General features: G+C 33.2%; 1 protein-coding gene across 1 annotated transcript; it reads left to right on the plus strand.

Annotated features, from left to right (window-relative positions):
* The first annotated feature begins 62 nt into the window (after positions 1 to 62).
* LOC125048706 (transcription elongation factor SPT6) lies at positions 63 to 24,279 on the plus strand. Its single transcript, XM_047647536.1, has 25 exons — positions 63 to 248; positions 342 to 432; positions 849 to 1,048; positions 1,321 to 1,440; positions 2,555 to 2,712; positions 3,023 to 3,156; positions 3,685 to 3,800; positions 4,442 to 4,614; positions 5,913 to 6,066; positions 6,569 to 6,711; positions 7,578 to 7,712; positions 9,207 to 9,361; positions 9,970 to 10,091; positions 11,430 to 11,614; positions 12,595 to 12,760; positions 13,534 to 13,676; positions 15,118 to 15,212; positions 15,972 to 16,152; positions 17,282 to 17,468; positions 18,125 to 18,816; positions 19,872 to 20,112; positions 21,406 to 21,653; positions 21,912 to 22,116; positions 23,002 to 23,098; positions 23,203 to 24,279. Exons 1-25 carry the CDS (start codon positions 210 to 212, stop codon positions 24,138 to 24,140), a joined length of 5,118 nt encoding a protein of 1,705 aa, XP_047503492.1. The 5' UTR covers positions 63 to 209; the 3' UTR covers positions 24,141 to 24,279.
* The last annotated feature ends 1,771 nt before the right edge of the window (positions 24,280 to 26,050 follow it).

Here is a 26,050-nt window from a genome sequence, read left to right on the forward strand (position 1 = left end):
ATAAACTATAAAGCATAAATTTTTGTTCTGTATATTGTATAACTTTCACTCTGTTACAACAGCTCTCAGCTCTGTAGTCTATGTTTGTGATTTGTAATGATTTTTACCAATGCCCCAAATTATTTAAGAAATTAAGTTAAAATAAGTTATTACCTAGTTTAATTATATATTAGTGGTCCTAAGAATTCATAAAACATTTTCTTTTGATAATGGCAGACTTTCTCGAGTCCGAAGCCGAAGAAAGCGAGGTTAGTAATACGTCCCAATTTTACTATGTTTCGACCAAACTTTCATTACACTTTTAGTCGTTGAAAACAATGAGATTATGTTTTATGTTTTAGTTGGATTCTGAAGATGAGAAGCCCGCAGAAAGAAAGAAACCAAAACGCAAAGCTGCTGTACAAAGTGACGACGAAGATGAAGAAGAGGATGGTTTGTAATTGATTGTAATCAATTTCTGGTTTCCTCCAATTCTTTATATTTGGGCTTAGTTTCATTTTCAAGGATAGAAGTAACATTTGGTCTACTATGTTTAGAAATTTAGTATAAGTTATGTATTCTTACGTCTTACTGTTTTAGGTTACTCTGTAGTTATAATTTTGGGTTAGGAATGTTAAACAAGATGTTAAAAAGCGTCAGAGTGTTGTTATTTATAATCCGATAAAAAAGTAAAATATTGATTATTAACATATTTTTCTTTTTTTGGTACAAATAAATATGTACTAACAAAATAGATTGTCTTTTTTCTAAGCATAGTTACACAACAATTTGAAAAGTCACAGTTTTTGTTATTATTAGTGAAATGAAGCCCTAAGTTATTTATAAATAGTAGTACCATTAATCTACAGATGATGAGGAACGGCTTCGAGAGGAATTAAAAGATCTTATAGATGATGCACCAATAGAAGAGTCTGGGAGTGATGGTGAAGATTCAGATGCAAGTGTGGGACCTAAAAAAAGAAAAAAAAGTGACGATGAATTAGATGATAGGCTTGAAGATGAAGATTATGATTTGATTGAGGAGAATCTTGGTGTGAAAGTTGCCAGGGTAAGCAAGGAGATTATATTTGATCACAACTACATTTAAACAATTATATGGAAAGTTAACAGAGACATTATTTCATGATTATTTAAATAGTTAATGCTTTACATTGAAGATCTTTGAAGGTCTTTGATAATGAGTAGTGACAATGTAATAATGTTTGCATATACTTTTAAAGTTACTATTAAATGCATTTTACTATTTTGGCTTTTTGACATAGTTTCTAAAAGAGACAAGTGTTTATGTGTATGAAATCTCTCATTATTAAATTTTTATAGAATAAATTTAAACGTCTGAGGCGATTGGAAGATGATGATAGTGACAATGAAGGAAATGATGATCCTGATTTAGAGAGAGAAGTAATTGCTGAGAAGCTGTTCGTTGCAGGATCTGATGAGGTATACTTTAATTTATGTATATAAAATATAATACAATACAGGCAATTGTGCCTCAATGACTGTTTATGTTATATTAGGCATTTATGTGTACAAACAGCATACTCAAACTCAAAATAACTCTATTCATATAGGTAACCAAGTGCATTTATGAACGTCAACAGAAAAGTTGTTAAATTGATTCTAAATTTACATTTACTACCAGTTTGCAAGTCAAGGGCGTAGAGCGGGCAAGAAGAACTGGCAAAAAACTTTCGACCACTCTTCTTAATTGCCAAGTTTTGAGTCATACAAATTGTTTGAACTGGAAAAAATCAATCCCAAGGATTAAGATCATTTAAATAATCATAAATTTTTAAAAAAAGCTTTATTGATATAGCCTTATTGATTAATTTCCGATTAACGAGAGTTTAGAATTTATTCAGTGATAATTCTCTCATTTCGCTTGGGATTTTGTGGTAAAAACGAATACATTTTCCATATAAGGAGTGATTTACATTCTGGAGCCTGGTTGGTTGTACGCTTAGATTTGTTCTGTTTCAGGTATTATACTGGTAAAAGTCACCATTTGTTTAAAAACTGTTTATATTTTTATGTACATAAAACAAGGCTTCAAGAATATATTGACAAGATAGTGTCATAATATTTAATTCCATATATAGGTCGGTCATCGAAAGCTGGCGGGTTCACAGTACTCACACTAATGCAATTTCACATACAGTATGTTTCAAAATATGTTTTTTTTGCCATGCTATACATTTTAGTCCACTGATACACGACGGACAGTCTATTCATGATGTATTTATGATTGTATTTCAGTTTGACATCACGTCTCGCGCTTATTCACAAGCACAAAGTGTAAATGTGTTGAACCCGCCAGCTATAGTTAACATACCTATACTCAACATAACAAGTGGATGTTATGTTGCTTTTAGTTTTATTTGGATCTGTTATAAAACAACAAACAACACAGGGCCTTGAAATTCAACTGGCTGGTTCTTATGTTGTAACAGAAATTCGCAACCTTCATGACACATTTTAAAAACACATTCACTTCTAGATTTTATCAGAAAAAAAAGTTGTAACAACCTTTTCTGTAACATATTTTTCCTTGTAGGAAGAAGAGAATCGTTCAGAACCAGGTCCTGCAAGGGAAATGGAATATGATGATGACAATGAGGACATGGAATCAGATGCTGACGACTTCATTGTTGATGATGATGGAAGACCAATTGCAGAGAGAAAGAAAAAACGCAAGCCTATATTCACTGATGCGTGAGTAAACCGTGTATACTGACTATGAGACAAATAGTTTCTTGCTTTCACAAATAATAAGCTATAAAAATAGTGAATATTTAACTCTAATAATTTAAAATGTTAAGATGATTATTCATTATACTCAACACATTATAACATTACTGAAATTTTGCCACGTTTAATAACAATGCTTTTAACCATTTGGACAGTTGGTGGACAAGCCTAATTTTTATTGAATTTGGTTTAGGGTTTGATTTATGTTGATATAAATTTGCCTTAATAACGATAGATTTTTTTCTCTATGAGTTAAATACATGTTTTTCATCAGTTCTCTTCAAGAGGGCCAAGATATATTTGGGGTGGACTTTGACTATGATGAATTTGAGAAGTATGGTGATGAAGACTATGATGAAGAAGATGAAGAGGATTTGGATGAATATATAGAAGACGAGGAAGAGGATGGTTAGTTTAGTATCCTTTATGCATTGAAACATTCAGTATAAATAAAAAAAAAGGTTGCGTGTACTTATGTACGCGCGTAAGAAGTTACACTTCTTTGGCATTATTAAAAATTGTTTTTGATTGCATGCAAATAATTAATTACAATTAAATAATCAAAGACTGGAAATGGAGTCATTATAGTCAATAAAGTTCGGTTTACATTTGAAAAATTAAATAACTAAATATTTATTATTATTCTCTTACATTAAGTGTAACATAAATTCTATTGTTATTCGAATGTTGTTTTTAAATTATGTCCAATGCCGTAGCATCTTCCGTGGGCAACTTCATTCTGTTAATTTTGTGTCACGGTGCGCGCGCATCGTAAAATTTCACTCTCATCAATTTTTCATAACGCGCCTAAAGAAGTATAACTTCAAAAAAACTAACTCGTTTTATTAAACTTTTTAAATCCTAAAAAATCCATTCCTAATATTATTTCAATGGTGGAAATTAAATAATATTTTTTTTAAATAAATGTTTTTTTAGGTGAAAGACGTAGAACCAAAAAAGGTAAAGCTAAGCGGCCAAGCAAGAAGTCTATATTTGAAATCTATGAGCCTAGCGAGTTAAAGAGAAGTCACTTCACTGATTTGGATAATGAGGTAATTATATAAAATACAATTATTAATTAATTTTCCTTCCTGTACTGTGCAAAGTGCTGAAATTTATTGTTAATTATAATTATTATTTTATCAATTAATTTCTCTTGAATAATCAATTTTCAAACCTCTTAAATACTTGCATATATAAGAATTTAAATATTTATTTGGATCTTGTCTGTTGTGCACTTCCAAGAATAATTTAAAAAATCTATAATTAACTAGCAGACCGGCCCAGCGTTGCTGTGACTAAGGTTTTTGTTATATTACATAGTAATAAACTATTCAAGGGAAACGGTAGAAGAACACCAGTCATGGGGACCACCATGCTTTTTTGGTGGTAATGCCATTAAATTGTAGCTTATGTGAAACTTTGGTACTTTCAACACAGCGCTATCTGTAAGAATTGTGACTATCAAATAATAAACAAATATTTTGCAATAAAATAATATTGCGGGTATAAATTGAGATGTAAGCTATCATATCTTTTAAATTAGATCAAACCGCACACGGTGTGTAAATTTGATTGATATCGGTTCGGTAGTTTAGGGGTCCATAGCGGACAAACAACGTGACACGTAATTTATATATATATTAAGATTTACATGTTTTAATATTTTTTTATATGATAATATTGCTTTTAGATACGTAAAACAGACATACCGGAACGTATGCAAATACGTGAAGTGCCCATCACGCCCGTGGAAGAGGGTAGTACTGAGTTGGAGGATGAGGCAGAATGGATTTACAAACAGGCTTTCTTGAAACCGCCTGTGTCCAAGGCTGATTCTCAAGAGGCTAGGGAGAGATCAAGACGGTATGGTACACAAATAAATATAAAAAAATTAGAATAAAAATATATGTGAACTACTAGTTAAAGAAACAGCAATCCTACAACCCTATGTCTTTTTTTTTTAAATGGCTCTGGCACGATTTGTGTATTAGCCAGCGTCAAGTATAGGATTTTTTATAATTCGTGCTTGTCTTTAGAAATTCGACCGTGTCCTCCATGTGCGGTTTAGGCACTCGCCCGGTACCGCACAACCCTCCCTAAGGCCGAGAACAATTTAAATTAAATTAAAACATGCCCTCGAACCGGGAATCGAACCCGGTACCCCTCACCTAGATGCCACTTAATAAGACCGCTAGGCTATGAGGCCCCTACCCTTTGTCTTGAGTACAGATTTTTATTTCTTAATGGGAATTATTGGGTCTAAAGCAAGGGTTTCCCTAACATTTTGAGCTTTGCCCCACCTGAGCCTTTAGAGTTCTTACGCCCACTTCTTCAGTTAAGAGACTTAAATAATAGGTTTTGGGAAGAAGTTACTAGGAAATTCTTAACGTAAGTAAATTTTAAAAACAAAGAAAAACTGAAATTCAAGTTCCAAATAATTTTAAAACCAGTATTTCTTGATTGTCATGCCTTAGACCAGTGTCTAAGGATAAGAATTTCCTCACGATGTGTATGTGATTCCTTTACTGTACAAGCGAGTGTTAAATACCTTGATTCGAACCCAAGACCTCAGGGTTAAAGTCGCACGTTCAAGCCACTAGACTAACGCTGTTTGAACGTCCAGCTGATATAAAAATATTGGTCACAAAACTGTAATACTTATAATGAGCATTTGCTTGTTCAATTGTCTTTTTTGTCAAATGTTAAACAATGTTTTTTCTATAGAACATACTTCAAAACATTTATTATTTAAAATTAAATTTTCATTGTTGCGCAAATGTTTTTATTTACTAGGAATTGGATGGCTTTAATAAGTAATACCTAATTATTTCAGTATTGTTTATTGTTCAAATGTACGAGCCAAGGCTGTACATTTTGCTCACTAAGGCTTTCTTAGTTTAATAAGCGTGGCGATTTCCTAAATCGTCGGAGTTACGCCCCGAGAGTATAGCCAGACGTACGCACTCTCTTCGACTGTTTTAATTAGTTGCATAGCAATTAACATTTCATTATTTCACTCATATTGTTGTACGCGAGTATTATTTAAAGCACCCCGTGACCAAGGAACATCATTAAGTGTTAAATAAAATTTCAATCCAATATAATTTAATATAAAAGTATGATATGATATTGAAAGTATTGAGAGTTTATTTTGTTTACAGTGGCCCAAGCACAGTGGTGAAAATTCGTCAGGCTTTGGACTTTATGAGGAATCAAACATTGGAAGTCCCATTCATAGCCTTCTATAGAAAGGAGTATGTGCAGCCTGAATTGAGTATTAACGATCTATGGAAAGTGTATAAATATGATGCCAAGGTGATTATTGTTATACTATCAATTTAATTTTTAGAGAGAGTTCCAGTATTATGTCACGCAATTTTTGGAGATTTTTGACACGTGCAGTAACAATAGTTTTATTTTGGATGTCCAACAATTTGCATTTTTTTAAAAGTTTATTATTAATATTATTATTTAATTCTTGTCTAAAAAGGGTAAAATATATATATTACATAGTATAAATGAGTTAATTAAGATTGCATATTAAAGTCGATTATATTTTTTGTTGAAAAGTAATTTATTGCATGGAACGGGTTAGCTTTTAATAAATACAAGATAAGTAAAGACGAGTGACAAAAGAAGCTGTATATTCTTTATATTTACGAAAATAATGTTTTTTTTATTTTTAAATAATAATTCTGCTGATGTTGTAGTCTTGGTCAGTAAATTTTCTACAATATTACAATAAAATGTATTTCTATTTAAAAAGCGGATTCCGTCAATGATAAAAAGATTAAAAATTAAATTATTTTCTTTCCAGTGGTGTCAATTAAAGCAACGAAAAGAAAATCTATTGAAATTGTTGGAGAATATGCGTGAATTCCAAATGGATAAAGTGATGCTGAACCCCGATGCGCCTATTCCAGACACTATGAGACTCATCAAGGATGAAGATATTGAAAGGTAAATCTGGCTACGATTAATAGCACATTAAATAATAATTCCTGGTGAAATAATTTGTCTTACTTTAAACAAATATAGAAATGTGTCTTCCCGATAACTCCCAATAAGGTATAAAATTCGCTGTGATAGTATTTCATTGTTCAATTTTATATCACGATTTTCTCAAACCCAAGATCTTTCTCTTCTCGAAAAAGGAGTATGAAATAATTTAAAACAGTCACTTTCCGAGCGGGTTGATCCCATGGCGTTGCGTAGAGATGTGGGGTATCTCTGCATCTTCTACCGCATTTACCATAGAGTGTTCGGATTAATAGCTATAGGTTTCATAGTCTGACGTCAAGGCAAAATATGAAATTCCACCCGTATCACCTCGACGTCCGTCGTTCCACTACTGAGCGCATTTTATGGCAGTTTTTGTCACGCACCACCACTTTGTGAAACCAGCTGCCCACTGAAGTATTTCCGAATCAATTCGACTTAGGGCCCTTTAAAAAAAAAGCGTATCAATTCCTTAAAAGCTAGCTCCGCACTTGCGAGCATGCTGGTAGTGTGAATGTCCATGGGCGGCGGTATCACTTTACACGTGACCTTTGTACTGTGAAAAAAAATCAATTCTCAGTTTAATTTCCGTTCAAACCAAAATGGCGAATCACTTGAATTTAGTTCTGCTTAATCAACATTAACTTTAGCCGGAGTAATTTTCTTCCATGGGCTATATATATCTTTATATATATGATGATTTTTTGGGAAACGGAATCGAGATTGGTGTAGATTTGCAATTAGATGATTATTCTTTGTATTTTTTAAAACGTTAGTACAGGACAGCGTTTTGTTAATCTATTAAATATACGTATTATTTTCTATAGGTTAAAAAATGTGCAAACACCCGAGGAATTGCGCGATGTTCACACACATTTCCTGCTGTACTATTCGCATGACCTACCTGAAATGCAGAAAGTGCAACGCGGCAAAGAGCGGAAGGCCGAGATTGAAGAGAAAAAGTAAGTGTTTTTGCTGCTATCAATTTAACTGGTGTATTAATTAAAACGTTTAAGCGATTTAAATGTTTTTACACGTCTGAATTCGTATAGTCAGATTTTGAGGAAAAAAAAACATCATGTGTCCAATTCACACGTGGTAGAAGTGAAACCTTCAAAAACAAAGTTTTTATCTTCGCTTTCTCACTCTCTCCCACGCCAAATCCTATTAATTTATGTGTCTGTCTCTTTTTACTGTCGCTTTCTCACTCTCTCCCACGCCAAATCCTATTAATTTATGTGTCTGTCTCTTTTTACTGTCGCTTTCTCACTCTCTCCCACGCCAAATCCTATTAATTTATGTGTCTGTCTCTTTTTACTGTCGCTTTCTCACTCTCTCCCACGCCAAATCCTATTAATTTATGTGTCTGTCTCTTTTTACTGTCGCTTTCTCACTCTCTCCCACGCCAAATCCTATTAATTTATGTGTCTGTCTCTTTTTACTGTCGCTTTCTCACTCTCTCCCACGCCAAATCCTATTAATTTATGTGTCTGTCTCTTTTTACTGTCGCTTTCTCACTCTCTCCCAGGCCAAATCCTATTAATTTATGTGTCTGTCTCTTTTTACTGTCGCTTTTTCCGTTGCATCCGGTTTGAAATCACAACGATTCTAAAGAAGTTTCACTTCAAAAATCTGGAACCAAGTTAAAATATACAAGAAAAACCTTGCGCTCTTAGTCAACATTTTCAATTTATTGATTTAACTGAAATTAGAAGGGCATTCTGTTATCACTATCTTAGGTTATTTTGTAATATTTAACTTCGCAAACTTGATATTTATTAGCATTATGTTCATGCACGCCGTCCGCACCTATTACGAGGCCACATATTGTTTCTAATTTGTATAACACACAAAGAAAGAATTCTTTGTGTGGCCTTTTTGATGCGGCTATGAATAAATAAGTATAAAATGTAAATCTTTATATTTTTCACGTTATTTTTTCACTTATACATTGTTCCCATATACCTTTATAAAATGTATTTAAATATCGCTACAACATTTGCTATTACTACAATATACGCGTTATATAATGTAAATTAACTTGTTGTAAACAGTTAAATATATTAACTTTGTTATGGAGGAGCTGGGAACTTACCCAATTCACATTGTAAATTGTACTTATAATGTATAAACAAAGTTTTTATATCAAATCCAAGCAATTCATTCTAAAAGGCATTTATTCATCGTTATATGAAAAATTATATTGTATGGACAGCAAGTCTAATATATATTAACTTTGTTATGGAGGAGCTGGGAACTTACCCAATTCACATTGTAAATTGTACTTATAATGTATAAACAAAGTTTTTATATCAAATCCAAGCAATTCATTCTAAAAGGCATTTATTCATCGTTATATGAAAAATTATATTGTATGGACAGCAAGTCTAATCAATGAAAGTCGAGAACGATTAATCGAATTGGATGAGGTTATACGATCAACGTCACTTTTTCAGGAAATATGCCCGTGAAGAAGCAGAAAAAAACGGCGAAGATCCAGATGAGGCAGCAGCGGCGGTGGAGGCCGCGATGCCTGACGATGAAGAGACCACTGAAGTGAAGTATGCGGTTCGATCGGGGCCTTATGAACTATGCAGAAAGGCTGGACTTGGTAAGTTACAACGAGCACGATCAGTATTAGCGATTTACAAATCCAAACTACTCTACCATAAATAGAAGACTGTAAAAGGGAACCATAGACCATAATATCTACACCTGTTTTGTTTTGAAGTTATACTTCTTTTGACGCGTCAGGGAAAAATGATGAGAGTAAATTTTTCTATTGTTAGTGTCGTTTTTTCTACAAACGTAGAATAAAAATTTTGATAAGATTTTTATCCTTTTTTTATTTGGGTCCTTTTGTAAAACGTTACGATGCGGGGCGGGAATTGAATTAAGCGTTATTGTTGATATTATTTTCGACTTTCCAGCACTTTACACCACGTTATGATAACTTTTTGGTATAAAGTGTGACTTTGTACCTAAAAGTTGGTTTTTGGGTGGTCACGAAATGTTATACTATAGGGTACAGAAAAACGTTACGGCGCGTTACATGGGGGGGGGGGTCAATAATCTCCAAAAATTGCGTGACGTAATACTTGAACGCTCCAAAAGCTATAAGCTATTACATAGCATAAATTTATAACTCACTGAAAATTAAAAATGTCATGTCATTTTAGGTTCCTTTTTATAAATTACTCAAAAATTATTTTTTTATAGAACCACTGGTACGCAAATTCGGTCTGTCAGCCGAACAATTCGCTGAGAACGTGCGTGATAACTATCAGAGACATGAGGTCGAACAAGCCGCTGTTCCGCCTTTGGAGGCTGCGCAAGAATATGTAAGTTATTTATTTATTACGTAATCCTGTAACATAAATTATATATAACTAAAACATATAGATATAGCCAAAGATGGAATACATAATATATTCAAAAAGGTAAAACATTTACGAAAGGAATAAAAAATTATTAAATACATTTAACTAAGTAATACCTAATTCGGTTGTGTTGTTGTCAAAGCATACACCCTGTATGTAGCGTGTGCACGTGATGAAGGTTTTTAGCGCTATGGATATTCGTAATATTCTTAAGGATAGCTTAAACAAGTCGAGGCTTAAATAGTGGTCGTTTTTTTTTTGGATAGTTGGTAGTCTGGTAGACAGGCAACTAATTTGTTTTGAGATGTCATGTAGTAGCATTATATCCTATTGTTTTCGTCGAGAATCTAAAGTATTATATTTAAAATGTTTACACGCGTCTTTATAGGTATTATAGTTCTTATTGGAGACGAATTTTATAATTATAAACTTGTATTTAAATGTCTACCTTTATGTTACATAAATCACATTGTAAAAAAGGGTGCGTGTACTTATGTACGCGCGTAAGAAGTTATACTTCTTTGGCATTATTAAAAATAGTTTTTGATTGCATGCAAATAATTAATTACAATTAAATAATCAAAGACTGGAAAAGGAGTCATTATAGTCAATAAAGTTCAGTTTACATTTGAAAAATTAAATAAATAAATATTTATTATTATTCTCTTATCATTATTATTATTAAGTGTAACATAAATTCTGTTATTATTCGAATGTTGTTTTTAAATTATGTCCAATGCCGTAGCATCTTCCGTGGGCAACTTCATTCTGTTAATTTTGTGTCACGGTTCGCGTGCAATTTTTCATAACGCGCCTAAAGTATAACTTTAAAAATATTTTTAGAAATAATTCAGTGATTTGGTAAATACATTGATACGGATTTTAATATGGTATCTGTAATAATGGTATAATGTTTTAAAGCCACTTTTTGCCCCAACTATCTGGAACCAGCTACCCCAGAAATGATTGTACGAATTTATTAAAGGCTGGCAAATTACTTGCGCGCTTTCTCGTAACAATTTTAACCTTTGTTATATCAAAGTAGCATAATTTAAATTATGATATTCTAACTTCTTTATTAACACTCACCGTTAGCTCACTCATCAGCGCTCCGGATATTGAGAGAACTACATCGAACTTTCATACAAAAACGTAAGAATCGATATCTTTTCCCCAAAGCTACTTAAATTAAATTATGACTATATGTGTGTGTGTAACAACTACTCAAGAATTTGACATACACATGATATTCAAGTAAAAATTTTTTTCCAAAGACTAAAGATATATATAATTTTTTAGACCCCAGCGGGCGGGTCTTCAGGCGAAGTGTTACGTCGTGCTGTGTACATGTGCGGGGTCCAATTGGCCCGTGAGCCCCTACTTCGCTCTACTCTGAGGGACACGTTGCGGGAAAGGGCCACTATTACCGTAAAACCTACAACCAAGGGGCTGAAGATGATTGATGAGAGTCACTCCTGTTTTGGGTAAGTTATGATTCATCGTTTCAGCTTCATTTTGCTGTTTTAATCTTTGGAAAGACTTTATCATGTTTATTTTTTATATTGATGCTGAAAATGCATTTTTATTACCACCTCGTAGCTGAAAATCAGGTCAATCATTTATTAGCAATGCATTGCGTGGCCTTTTCCTAGCGATTTCTTCCAGGCAACTCTAGTAAGGAGAAAAAAGAGATATTTAGTGGAAAAGGAAAGAAAACATATTACAAATAGTAATTACGTTATACAATTACGGAACTAAAAGACAAATCAAAACCTAAACAATATTTTAAGCTTCTAGCATATTATATTTTATAGTATTCTGTCAATCTAATAAGGCTGGCAACAAGATTCCAATTTCATTGTTTACTGATGACCGTAAATATTTTGGGGTAGGTGAGTCCATTTATAAAAGCGTGAAACGCAGATCAGAGCTAATTAATACAAATATATCATAACACAAATTGACTAAAAAATTTAAAAGAATTTCCTATTCGAGCAGTGTTGCTCTAGTGGCAGAGCCACACACGTTGGGGTCGTGCGTTCGAATCACAGTTTGGTGACACATCGCACATTGATGCACCAATGTGCGCAATGAACACTCGTTCGTATGGCGAAGGCATGATGTTATGAGGATACCGTTCTAGATCTAAAAATCGCCGGCGTGTTTCAGGCACGGAAAATCACCTATCTATACTCTGATTTTTAATTCCGTAGAATTCTGACAGCGATACGTTTTTTGACAGGCCAGAGATGGCAAACCTTTTTGGCCGGACATATTTTTCAATCTCAATACGAGTCTGAACATCTGAGTCTATACATACATTTTATTGTTAGTTAATGTACCTATTTTATTAAGTGCGGCACTCCCCATTAAAAGTGGTTTAACAGAGAGTGGTAAAAAACGAAAAAGTTAATATAACACTTTATTTTTTAAGAAGAAGTATAATTAGCTTTATTAATTACAGTTTGAAATACCTAAATAAAAAACCGGTTCGCGATTTGACTGGAGATCAGTTTCTGAAACTGACGATAGCTGCTGAAGACAAGTTGCTGGATCTCAACATCAGCGAGATTCTTGAAGGCAACACTGGCCCCAGTTATTTGGAAGAGTTGAAGCAGTTATATCAAAAGGTTTTTAACAATAGACTATGAACTGTATAATATTATGTTATTTATTTATTATTTTTTTATACAAAATAAAAACCGTTTTCTAAATTGAGGATCAGTGAAAAACTTAGTTCTGGAGCAGCAAATGCGAGCAAAAGTTTAGCATCATCATTTACTTCTTATGTATTTCTTCCATTTTTTTTTTTCGAAAATGGTTATTAATTAAATTTAGTTCTTTAGTTTTCTTTCTATTTAATGGAACTAGATAGTAGTTTGACAGGCTGTGATTTTCTTAATAGTACTATTCTTATTGTATTTTTAAATTGAGTAAATATTTATTTGATGCGTTTGTGAGTTCTTCGTGAATTTGATGTGATTTTTTAATACGTATGTATAATGACAAAATCAGAATAACTATTAAAAGCATTGGAAAATTGTCAAGAAACGAAAAAGAAAAACAAATTCAATATTCATCCCGTCGATAATGGTAAACTTTCCCTTTAAATTAAAGAATGTATTTAAATAAAGGTTTCGATTCGCCATAATTTATCCACAATAACGGCGTATTTTGAAAATGTATAATATAATAATAATAATAATGTCAGTAATGAAAAAGGACGACGCTTATTTCTTTTTGCGTTCTTTTGTTCATAAAATAATAAATTCAGTTCAGCTAATCTGTAACACGATATTCATTGACTGTTAGGCGGTACGAAGTTCGCAGAGTTAGCTCCAAATCAGTTACTTGGAATTAGTATTTGTAAATATGTATTTTTCAACGAATCTTTTTATTTCAGGACGAATTTGCGGCAACGGTACAAGCCTGGAACGATATTCGAATCGAAGCAGTCACATTGGCTTTGACTAAAATTGTTATGCCCGAATTGAGACGGGAGTTGCAAGCTCTTCTCTTGCAGGAATCGAAGGAATATGTACTAAAGTATGTATTTTATTTAAAAAGATCTTATTAAGAAGTTTATTGAACTTTTTAAGGCATATTTGATAATTTTCCCTATTTCCAAATTCTGAAAAATTGCGAGAATGCTTATACTTCTTTAATGGCGCAAAATCTAAATTAAAGCTTCCTATTAATTTAATATTGATATATATATATATATATAACTACATGTAATAGATTTAGTTTACTCTCATTAAAAAAGAAAGAAAAATTACATTATACAATTACTGGCCTATAATAAGACTGGATATTAAGATGAAATTTGCTGAACGCATTGCCACAAATTTGAGGTTGTTTCTGGATTAAGTCGTAACTATGTCCCACTAGAATATGGGACGTAATTTATCGTAATTTTTGAAGTCATACTTCTTTAGGCGCGTTATGAAAAATTGATGAGAGTTAAATTTTACGATATGCGCGCACCGTGTCACAAAATTAACAGAATGAAGTTGCCCACGGAAGATGCTACGGCATTGGACATAATTTAAAAACAACATTCGAATAATAATATAATTTATGTTACACTTAATGTAAGAGAATAATAATAAATATTTATTTATTTAAGTTTTCAAATGTAAACTGAACTTTATTGACTATAATGACTCTTTTTCCAGTCTTTGATTATTTAATTGTAATTAATTTTTTGCAATCAAAAACTATTTTTAATAATGCCAAAGAAGTATAACTTCTTACGCGCGTACATAAGTACACGCACCCTTTTTTTGTCTAAAAAGTTATTAGACAACTTTTAGCTGTTACCACAGCTCAAGATGTGTTTGAAATTAGAGATGCCACATCACACAATTCACAGAAAAACCAATTTACTATTTTCCTATAAAGAAAACACTTTTTTATCGGATTGAAGTTATGTATTATTATAAATTTACAATTCATTTACATGATTTTAAATTTTTTCGACGTTTCGCGTGCTTTACAGCGTGCGTGGTCACGGTGTTAAACGGGATTAAATAATTGGAGCGTAGCCTTGGTCATCATGATAATTTGATGCATAATAATAAAATATATTCAACACATTATCGTTGACGAAGGCCGGTACCACTCATCATTTCAAAGATAATACTTAGCTGAAAACAAGTTATTCCGGTGTTTATACACACAGGCTCTAGATGATAGACCACTCCTTTTACGTATGGAAATAGTTCAAATTAGAGAATTATCACTGAATTAATTCTAAACTCTCGTTAAACTTAAATTAATCAATAAAGCTTTTTATAAATTTGACGATTATATAAATAATCCTAATCCTTGGGGATTGATTTGCTCCAGTTCAAAATTTTTATTAAGTAAAATAATTGTAAATTTATAATAATAATAACTTCAATCCGGAAAAAAGGGTTTTCTTTAAATGTGTAAAAGTTATGTCAAAAGACAATATTATATTTTCCTATATATTTTTTTACAGATGCTGCAGACGGCGGTTATATGATTGGCTCAAAGTCGCTCCTTATGAATCTCGAGTCTCTGATGACGATGACGAAGAATGGGATGCGTCTAATGGTAACACTTTTGATTAAATAGGTATAATTTATTTATGTTTATATAATTCATAATTCATTTTCGTTTAGACATACTTTCTTGAAAAGTTATTCGCTATATGAAATTCCATGTTACGTCAAAGTCTAAATTATTTGATTTTGTTAATTTGGCTTGTACCACACAATGTATGTTCCATAGAACAAAATAACGTTAGAAAAATATTAAAAACAAAGTATGAATCTAGAAACACTTTGCGACGGGCTTGTCGCTTTGAAATTCTATATAGAATTTATTATTTACGAGAGAAAGTTGTAAATATTTTGGATTGACTTTTTGATTATTATTTATACTATATAGCAGACCGGCCAAGTGTTGCTGTGGCTAAGGTTTTTGTTATATTACATAATAGTGAACCATTCAAGGGAAACAGTAGGAGAACACCAGTCATGGAGACCACCATGCTTTTTTGGTAGTTATTCCATTAGATTGTAGTTTATATGAAACGATGGCACTTTCAACACAGCGCCATCTGTTAGAATTGTGACTATCAAATATTAAACAAATATTTTGCAATAAAATAATATTGCGGGTATAAATTGAGATGTAAGCTGTCCTATCTTTTAAGTTGGATCAAACTACACACGGTGTGCAAATTTCATTGATATCGGTTCGATAGTTTAGGAGTCCATAGCGGACAAGCAATGTGACACGTAATTTATATATTTTAAGATAAAAATTAACTTCGTATTTGTGTTAAAGAAAATACATATTTCTTTATAGGTGTACGCATAGTATCGATAGCGTACGTACCGGACCGTGCGCACTGTGCGTTTGCGTGTTCGTTAGTGGGAGGAGGCGAAGTCGCCGATCATTTACGATTACCGCACTTGTTGTATCGCCGTAACGCTTGGGATCCTATGGAGAGGCAAAACAAAGAGGCCGACCTCACCGCACTTAGAAGGTATTATGATTTTTTATAAGTTGAATAATTTTGTATACATTGGTATTTAAGTAAAATAAGATATGTATTATGATTTTTTTTCTCTTATATATTTTTTAGCTCATTACCCGACTTCGAGGTATAACTTACGAATATGTACGTAAATAATATTACATACGTACATAACTTACGTATATGTACGTGAATAATATTACGTACGTAAATAACTTACGTATACCAAGAACTTCAGTAAATGGTATTGGTAACCCGGATGATTAAGCACTACTACCAATTTGTTTTAACAACTTTTCTATAACATTTACAGCAAATTCCAGAAAGAAGCCTCTTAACCTATTGTTGAACATTATTTCCTTTAAATTCGTCTCTGTTACTTTTATTCCCATAGCTTGTTCAGTGTTAAACCTGTCGTATCCATACATTGGATAGGTCGGTCAGGACATGTAACACCGTCTCTGATAATATGATTAAAATAAATATAAAAATTAGTCTAATGTCTCACGTTCCTTGTTAGGTTTATATTTATAGCAATATTGTTATAGCTGGATTAATATTCGGCTTGCTCCTATTTAATATTTACAGACAGAAAAAAATACTTTAAAAAAAAATTTATTTTTATTATTAGGATATTTTTATACAACCGGTTTGTTACTGCCTGAGTAAAGTCCATAGTTGTGCACACAGAGTTATCGTGATTTTTATGAAATATATTTATAATGAATCAAAACAAATACCTTATAATTATTCACATAAATATAGAACGCATTTAAATATAAAAGACAGTAACTAAATAATACAGTCTCTATTTATGTATTTATTTATTAGTAGTCTTACAGCTCGCATACATGAGCACAAAATACTTGAACAATATACAAAGCCAAAAAAACTTAAAGAAAACTGAAATTTAACATTAAACAAACGACAATTAATACTTCAAAAAAAACAAAACTAGATTGTTACTGCTAAACGAAGTCAAAGTCTTCGCCACTTCAAATATTTATTTATTAATATCCTCATAATTAGTGTCATAGATAAAACATTGGCGAATTATGCAGGTAATTCGTGTACAATTTAATCATTTTGGAAGGCACTGGCCATTAAAAACTCAGTTAATTATTTAATTTTCCCATAGATTCATTCTCCGCAAAAAGCCTCACGTGATAGTGATAGGGGGTGAGTCGCGTGAGGCTCTCAATATCAAAGCAGACGTGTCTGAATGCATTCAACAGTTGATTGAGGATGAGCAGTTTCCCAGAATACCTATAGAGATAGCAGATAACCATATTAGCAAGATTTATAGTAATAGTATACGAGGAAGGGTGAGTTTATCATATATTTTTTGAAAATAAATAAAAGGATATTTAGTAATCAATTTTTATTATCAAAATATTTTAGTATGGCCATTATGTACGGTGTAAGATCTGTACAATTTTATTTTAATACTAGCCGACACGGCAAACGTTGTTTTGTCATGTATATTTTCTAGAAATTTTTTTTTAGTTGAATAAAAATAACTATCGACTATAATAAAAATAGATTTTTATTGTTGATCGCAGAGGGGTGAAATTAAGGGTTGTATGTATCTTTATGTGCTCTTTCATAAAAAAATTAAATTTAAATTTCGTCGAAAAAATAAAAATAAAATGTTAGGGATGGACAACCCTTATCACTTAGGGGTATGAAAAATAGATAGTAGCCGATACGCAGACCTACTGAATGTGCATATAAAATTTGATAAAAATCATATGGTATGGGAATGAACATTGTGACACGAGAATTTTATATATAATATATATAGAGATATACTACGAATTGTTTTAATAATTTCTTTTTATTATAGTAATCAATTTTTATTATTAAAATATTTTAGTATGGCAATTATGTACAGTATAAGATCTGTACAATTTTATTCAGACTTGCTATCAAAATTTATCTTTTCAGTCATTAGTTTTGTAATTGATCCTTAAATTTCCAGAATGACTTCAGGGAATACCCCGACATACTGAGACAAGCGATATGCCAAGCCCGATTATTACAAGACCCGCTTATGGAGATTTCACAGCTCTGTGGACCGGATGAGGAAATACTCTGCCTTCGGTACCATCCCCTACAAGACCAGATCACCAAAGAGGAGCTTCTAGAAGGAATAGAACTGGAATTCGTGAACAGAGTGAATGAAGTAGGAGTTGACGTCAACGAAGCCGTATTAACGGGTCGAGGGACGGAACTCCTCCAATTTGTATGCGGTTTAGGACCAAGAAAAGCTCAGGCCCTGATCAAACTCTTCAAACAGACCAATCAAAAGCTAGAAAATCGTACGCAATTGGTCACAGTGTGTCATATGGGGCCGAAAGTGTTCATCAATTGTTCGGGATTCATCAAGATTGACACAAGTAGCCTTGGTGATAGTACAGAGGCGTATATAGAAGTTCTAGACGGGTCGAGAGTGCATCCGGAAACATATGAGTGGGCGAGGAAAATGGCAGTGGATGCCCTCGAGTATGAAGACGAAGACGCCAATCCTGCGGGAGCTCTGGAAGAGATCCTGGAGGCCCCAGAGAGGTTGAAGGATCTGGATCTAGATGCGTTTGCCGAGGAGTTGGAAAGACAGGGTTTCGGTAATAAGAGTATCACGCTGTATGACATTCGAGCGGAGTTAAATTCTAGGTATGTATGATACAAGTATATTTTTACCTCAGACGAATTTTGTTCCCTAGTTAAAGTTAAAAAGTTACGGTATAGATTATTTATTATAAGGAACATTACAACACTCACTTACATGAGAAAATATACTAATACAATAGTATATTACGCTTATTAATAAATTGTATATTACAATAGTAAAAAGTACAACAGTAGACGAGAAACAGACTTATTCAGATAAAAATACAGCAGTTAAATTTTTCTAATTTTTAACAAATAACACACAAATCTATCTATATTATTGTCAGTCATAAAGTACGCCAAAGGTCTCTTAGAGGCGCCTAATCGACGCAGGCAAGCTATTAAATAATAAGTTCTTATAAGTTTTGAAGGTTGCATTTATTTCGTATTGAAAATCATTGAATTCAGGTTTGACAGTCATGATAATAGTTGTTAAATTTAAGAGCACTGTAACTACATCCAATTTAAATTAGTTTTTCAAGACAACAATAGGACCAAACTAACTTTATATAACTAAAAAATGCAGGTTGTATCTCTAATAAGATTTTTTTCCTATTATTATATATTTTTGTTGAAAGACATACGAATCTGTTCTAATATATAATTGTGTTGTTTCGTGTTCTAATATATAATCAACAAAAGTAAAATATTAAACAAACGTTATTATTTTCACGAGTTATATATTCACAAATAGTACAGGATCCCACTGCTGAATTCTGTAGCTATCTGATTTTGTAAAAATGATAGGTTGCATATAAAAAATGAACCTGCAATTAGTTTTTGTATAATTAAGTTTTAAAGAGATATAGAGATATTCTTTCCATCATTTCGTTCTATATAAATGACGATTTATGACGTAAATTTAATTAAAAAAACATATAGTTTTCTATTTTAATTAGAGCTTAGACCATAGGTATCAATTACTTACAAGCAACGCGTCAACAAACATTAAATAATTGTTAGCAGGAAAATGATCTGTTTATTTCACAGACTATTCAATAGCTACCATAGATAACAAATAGCGATTTAATAATAATAGACAATTGTATTTCTTTCAGGTACAAAGATCTCAGAGTTTCATACAGATCAACGACTCCTGAAGAGATGTTCGATATCCTAACCAAAGAATCGCCGGAAACCTTTTTCGTGGGAAAGATGGTATTGGCCAGTGTGGTCGGAATCACTCACAGAAAACCTCAAAGGGAGATGTTGGATCAGGCCAATCCTGTGAGGAATGACGAGACAGGTCTTTGGGAGTGTCCCTTCTGTCATAAGAATGATTTTCCTGAGCTCTCTGAGGTAATTATATAATTATAATACAAGTTGACCCGGAAAACGTTTGTTTTGCCATGTATATTATTTCTAGGACAATTTTTTTTAGTTCAATAAAAATAACTGTCTACAATAATAAAAATAGGGGTTGATCGTAGAGGGACGAAAGTTAGGGGTTGAATGTATTTTTGGATGCTGTATCATAAAAAAAATACAATTTTGGGGTGGACAGCCCTTATCACTTAGGGTTTGAAAGATAGATACTAGCCGATTCTAAGACTTACTGATTATGCATAAAAAATTTTGATACGAATCGGTTGAGCCGTTTCGGAGGAGTATGGGAATGAACATTGTGACACGAGAATTTTATATATTAGATTAGACACATATTTTAGTAGTATTAAAAAAAAACTTTTTTGTCAATATTTTTTTACAAGCACACAGACACTGTACTATGTATACTTATTTGAATAATTGTTTATTTAACTAATTTTATGAAATAAAAAAAAAACATTTGACTCGTGCTGTGGGTTGCTTAAAAACTTTTAGTACTTGACTTAGTATTTTATTGTATGTAAGATTTCTGTTGTGGCCGATGGCAGACCTCTTTCAATTTTTTAATAATTATTTTTACTTTTGTAATATTTATCTTTGTAAACTTACTAATTGTAAGCATTATGTAATGCACACCGTCAGCACTTATTACTACACATTGGTTCCAATTTGTATAAATTGGTGCAGTTATAAATCTATCTATATATATATATAATGAAAATGGTCTTCGTTTGAGGCTCAATCACGCCTAAACCACTGATCGTATCGACATGAAACTACCACCATTCGATGCGAAATTTTTCCTAGATGGTTTATGGCTTTTATTTATTAAATTCCAACGTTCCTTCATTTTTTATTGCTGTTTTACTTTTATGAAAATTTATCCATACGGACTTCACCGCGGAAACATTCGGGGAGGCTTCCTAGAACCTCTAAACGTCAACATCTGTTAAAAACTCGATTTTCGAAATATTTCAATTTTCTTAGCGGGAAGTTAAAAAGAAGAATAATAAAAATATGAAAAAAAATAAAATAATGAAACATAAAATTTATTTTAATTCGTCCAGCAAAGCGGGCGCGAAAGGGCTAGTACATATATAAATTTAAATTCTCTGACATTTTTGCGCCTGTTTCACTGAATATTTTCTGTGTCTTCCATTCCATTGTTAGTTTATTAGCGTTCTAGGCTGGCCACACGATATGCGTGTCTATTATTAAGTCATAGAGACGGTAAACGCATACTAATAATAATTAATCTACGTTTAGGTATGGAATCACTTCGACGCGGGCGCGTGTCCGGGTCAAGCGACGGGCGTACGTATACGTCTCGATAACGGACTTTCCGGATACATACATATCAAGAACTTATCGGACCGACACGTAACAGATCCGACGGAACGCGTACGAATTGGACAGACGATACATTGTCGAGTGCTCAAGATAGATGTCGAACGATTCTCGGTCGATTGCTCTTCTAAGTCGTCCGATTTGCTCGATAAGAATAACGAGTGGAGGTTTGTATATTATTTTATTTGTTTGTGTGATCGAAATGATTATGTATATGACTTGATATTAACAAAACATACAATTATTATATATTAATCTGTTTATATATGTTACATAGACACGTAATAAAATAGGCAATGCATTTTCCGAATCAACTAACTTATTTATATAAGTTTAAATAATAAATTAATTAATACCTTAAAAACAATTAAAAATAAACGTTATTTATGTGTCCTAATGGCGATTGCAATTTTTTTTTTGTTCAGACCAACGAAAGATCCCTACTACGATCAAGAAACAGAAGAGAAAGACTTGCGAAAGGATAAAGAGGCGAAGCAAACTAAAGAGAGAATGCAATACGTGAAAAGAGTAATAGTGCACCCATCATTTAGAAATATATCTTTTGCCGAAGCAGAAAAACTTATGGAGAAAATGGCCCAAGGAGAAGTTATTGTGAGGCCCAGTAGTAAGGTGAGAGAAAAATTATACTTTGAACTTAGATATGATCGCGAATTTATTATATTATTAATTGTATATCAAATATTATTTTGTGTGTTTATGTGTGTGTGTTTTCGTTTGTAATAAATGTTATGTCTATGTCTATGTCTAAATGACTCAAAACTTGGCGATTAAAAATAGTGACGAGAGTTTCTTGCCCGCTCTACGCTCTTGACTTGCGAACTGGTAGTAAATGTAAATTTTGAATCAATTTAACATCTTTTCTGTTGACGTTCACAAGTGTACTTGGTTAGCTATATGAATATAGTTTTTTGATATATATCAACAAATTCTTTAAATATCGATTTATGCATACTTCGTAATATGGTAGACGCCATCTTTAAATTTCATATTCATAAGTTACCTTGTAATCGAAGTGATCTAATGAATATTTCAATTACACAGGTTAACAATTTTAGAACGTAAAAGGGGCAAAGAGAATAGACAATTAGATAAATAGATAATAGGAATAAGTAGTTTCATTTGGAAAAAGACCAAAAACCGGGCCAGTGATATGGAAACGTCACGACAGTCTTTCGTACTATAACTTCGAAGTATAATTAATAGAAATAAATAAAGAATGTCACGTATAACATCTAAAAATTCTATGTGCGCATTTAACAATCGCTCGAACGGTGAAAACATCGTGAGGAAACCGGCTTGCCTTAGACTCAAAAAGTCGACGGCGTGCGTCAGGCACAGAAGGCTGATCACCTATATATAGTCACCTATATATAGGCAAGTCTATAAGATTACCAAATGATCATGAATCAGATTTATTAATTTTTTAACATCTTAAATATATGAATTTCCTAATTTAATTAGTTAATTGGTAATTATAATTTTATAAAATTGCAGGGATCTGACCATCTCACGGTGACGTGGAAGGTAGCGGAGGGCATTTGCCAACATATTGATGTACGAGAGGAAGGCAAAGAAAATGCGTTTTCGTTAGGTTAGTGACTTGTTTTTCAGACTGATTAACCTGTAATACAAATTATAAGTATTTCTTGCGTTGTATATGTTTCTAAATTACTGATTGTGTAATTTCTTCGTCAGGTCGCAGTCTCTGGATACAGGGTTCAGAATTCGAAGACTTAGATGAAATTATAGCTAGATATGTAACTCCAATGGCCGGTCACGCGCGAGATCTCATTGCCTACAAATACTACAAACCTTTAGGCGGCATGCGAGACAAGGCCGAAGAGTTGCTCAAAGAAGAAAAATCTAAAAACGCTAATAAAATCCACTACGTGGTCTCGGCAGCCAAGAATCATCCCGGCAGATTCCTTCTCTCTTACCTGCCGCGAAATAAATGTACGCACGAGTACGTATCGGTCACGCCAGATGGATACAAATTCAGACAGAGAATGTTCGATTCGCTCGGAAGTCTCTTAAAATGGTTCAAAGAACACTTCAGAGATCCACCCCCAAGTGGTACACCAGCGCAGAGGACGCCAGCTCTGCGCACACCACACGGCGGGATGACGTCTACGATGTATCACACACCCGCCGCTCACACGCCGGCCTTCCACACTCCAGCGCACACACCCGGCCCGGCATACATTAACACCCCATACACCCCATCAGCTCAAACACCTTACATGACACCGTTCGCCACCACTCCCAGGCAGCCAGACTTCCTAACGCCAGTCGTACCGCGACACAAGCAGCTTCCAGTATTCACGGAGCCGTCGGACTGGCAAAAGGCTGCCGAAGACTGGGTTAGACATCGAACCGTTAGAGACACCCCTGCAACCCCTCGTAGCAGCGAAGGTATGTCGACCCCGCGACAGTCTCGCACGCCCAGAATGGACTCGAGATCAACCCCCCGACATGACATGAGGTCTACACCCAGACACGACTCCAGGAGTACACCCCACGGTCACTCTGGAAGGTCGTCCAGGGCACACTCGGTGCGTTCCACCCCCCACACAAATACGTCACCCAGGTCGATGTCTCTCGGTGACGCGACACCGCTCTATGACGAGAACTAGTATGAAGACTGATGGAAATTTTTATTTTTGTACGTATAGTACGTATACGTATACGCTATGTGTAATCGTTGCGGACTTTCATATAAATTGGATGACACAAATAAATAGTTAGCAATTCATTAATTACACATTTAGTATTCCAGTTTATTTAACTATAAATAAACTGGAATACGGAAGTAGCGGTTTATGACATGGGTCTTCTTTCTACCAAGAAATTTGGTAGAGTAGCAATTAAATGAATTAAGCCTTTGTATAATCAATTACACTGTTTTCTTGTGCAAAACTTTTATATCACTCTGAAGTTAAATTTTTCCTAATTAAATAATGACCACTACTATACATTATTTAAACAGTTACGATAATGAAAATCTCAACACTATTTACTTTTGTGTAGTTTTATATGTACGCAATCTAGCTATAGTAATGTGCCTAAATCGAAGATTATGTATAATGGATTAAAAAAATTATTACACATTATGTTTCTTACTAGTAATCTATCTACAACTTAACTAACTATAATAATATGAAATTATTTTAAATTAAGTAAAACTTAATTATATTAATTCGCTTCTTCCGATCCAATGTCTTAACTCTTATCTTATTTCAGAATGATATAAAAGTGTTTTTATTATAGCAAATGCCTTAACATTGGTTAGTGAAGTTCATCCAAATTTATTCAAGGCTAACGCTAGCGGGAGTATAATAAATAATATGGAAAATATTTTGTGTTTTTGTTATCTTAATTTGCACCCACTGAAACTAATTACTTAAATGAACAATGTTTTTATAGTTTTATTTGAAATAAAGTAAATGTTAAAGCATATTTTAGTCTGTTTTAATGCGTATAACCAGCGGCACGTAAGTCTAGCGCTGGCCGATACGTGGAGGGGATTGCTGCGCATGTGTACTGTCGCGCGGGGGACAAAATGCGACAGGAGAGCCAATCGACGCTCTTCATTCCGCTAGCCCCCCTCAGGTACCTTATTTTTTACTTCTGCGCAATAACGGTCAGCGCTAGAGTTTCGTGCCGCTAGTTATATACTACGCATGGCTTGGACTATTTATTAATGGGTTTCCCGCCAATTTTTGCATAGACTATCATTACTTTTTTATACATGAACGGGTGATATATCTACTCTGTATCAAAAATGGCAGGGCGTGACTGGTGGATCTATGGTAGTTAATAGTAATCATAAAATCATCATAAATAAATTTTTAAGGAAAAGTAAGGAAGGAAGAAGAAGAAAGGGGCACTTTTTGAAGGTTGTTATTTAGAGCGGTAGCTATATTACACGCCTTTAAAAATTTACATAAGCAGATGTAAATAAGAATTATATAGGATGATGCACCGTTTAAAGTCAAGAGTTAAATTGCACCGATTTAGTTTTTATAAAAATATTCGCCGCATAACGTACCTACGTCATAAACATAATTATAATCTTATATATAAAAATGAAACCCGTTTTCCGTTGTCACGACATAACATGAGAACGGCTTGACCGATTTGTCTGATTCTTTTTTTAATAATATTCCTTGAAGTACGAAGATGGTTCTTACGGAGAGAAAAATAAAAAAAAATTGAGTGAATAGGCTAAAAACAACACTTTTCTATATTCCCATACAAAATATTCGTAATAATACTTAAAAGTCAATTTGAACTTTAATACCATATCATAAAGTTCAAATGTTAGTGGAGGGGTTCCGGGAAGGTGAATTTTTATTTTTTGACATAATGTATGTATTTGTTGTCTTATCAACTTGCTTTTTTTTTATCTTACTAGCTAGACCGGTGTCCCGAATAGCATAATAAGTATTTAAAAAAAATAAAGAATCGACTGTTAGGCGGTACAATGTTCGCCAGGCCAGCTAGTTATTTATATGTTTCTGACGGCTCGCTGCGAATTGGTTGC

This window comes from Pieris napi, chromosome 4 (assembly GCF_905475465.1).
Source record: "Pieris napi chromosome 4, ilPieNapi1.2, whole genome shotgun sequence".
Taxonomy (NCBI): Eukaryota; Metazoa; Arthropoda; class Insecta; order Lepidoptera; family Pieridae; genus Pieris; species Pieris napi.

Coding starts and splice junctions, on each gene's coding strand:
- LOC125048706 (XM_047647536.1), top strand. CDS start 210: ATGGCAGACTTTCTCGAGTCCGAAGCCGAAGAAAGCGAG. Junction 3,801..4,441: donor TCACTGATTTGGATAATGAG/GTAATTATATAA, acceptor TATTGCTTTTAG/ATACGTAAAACAGACATACC. Junction 6,712..7,577: donor AAGGATGAAGATATTGAAAG/GTAAATCTGGCT, acceptor TATTTTCTATAG/GTTAAAAAATGTGCAAACAC.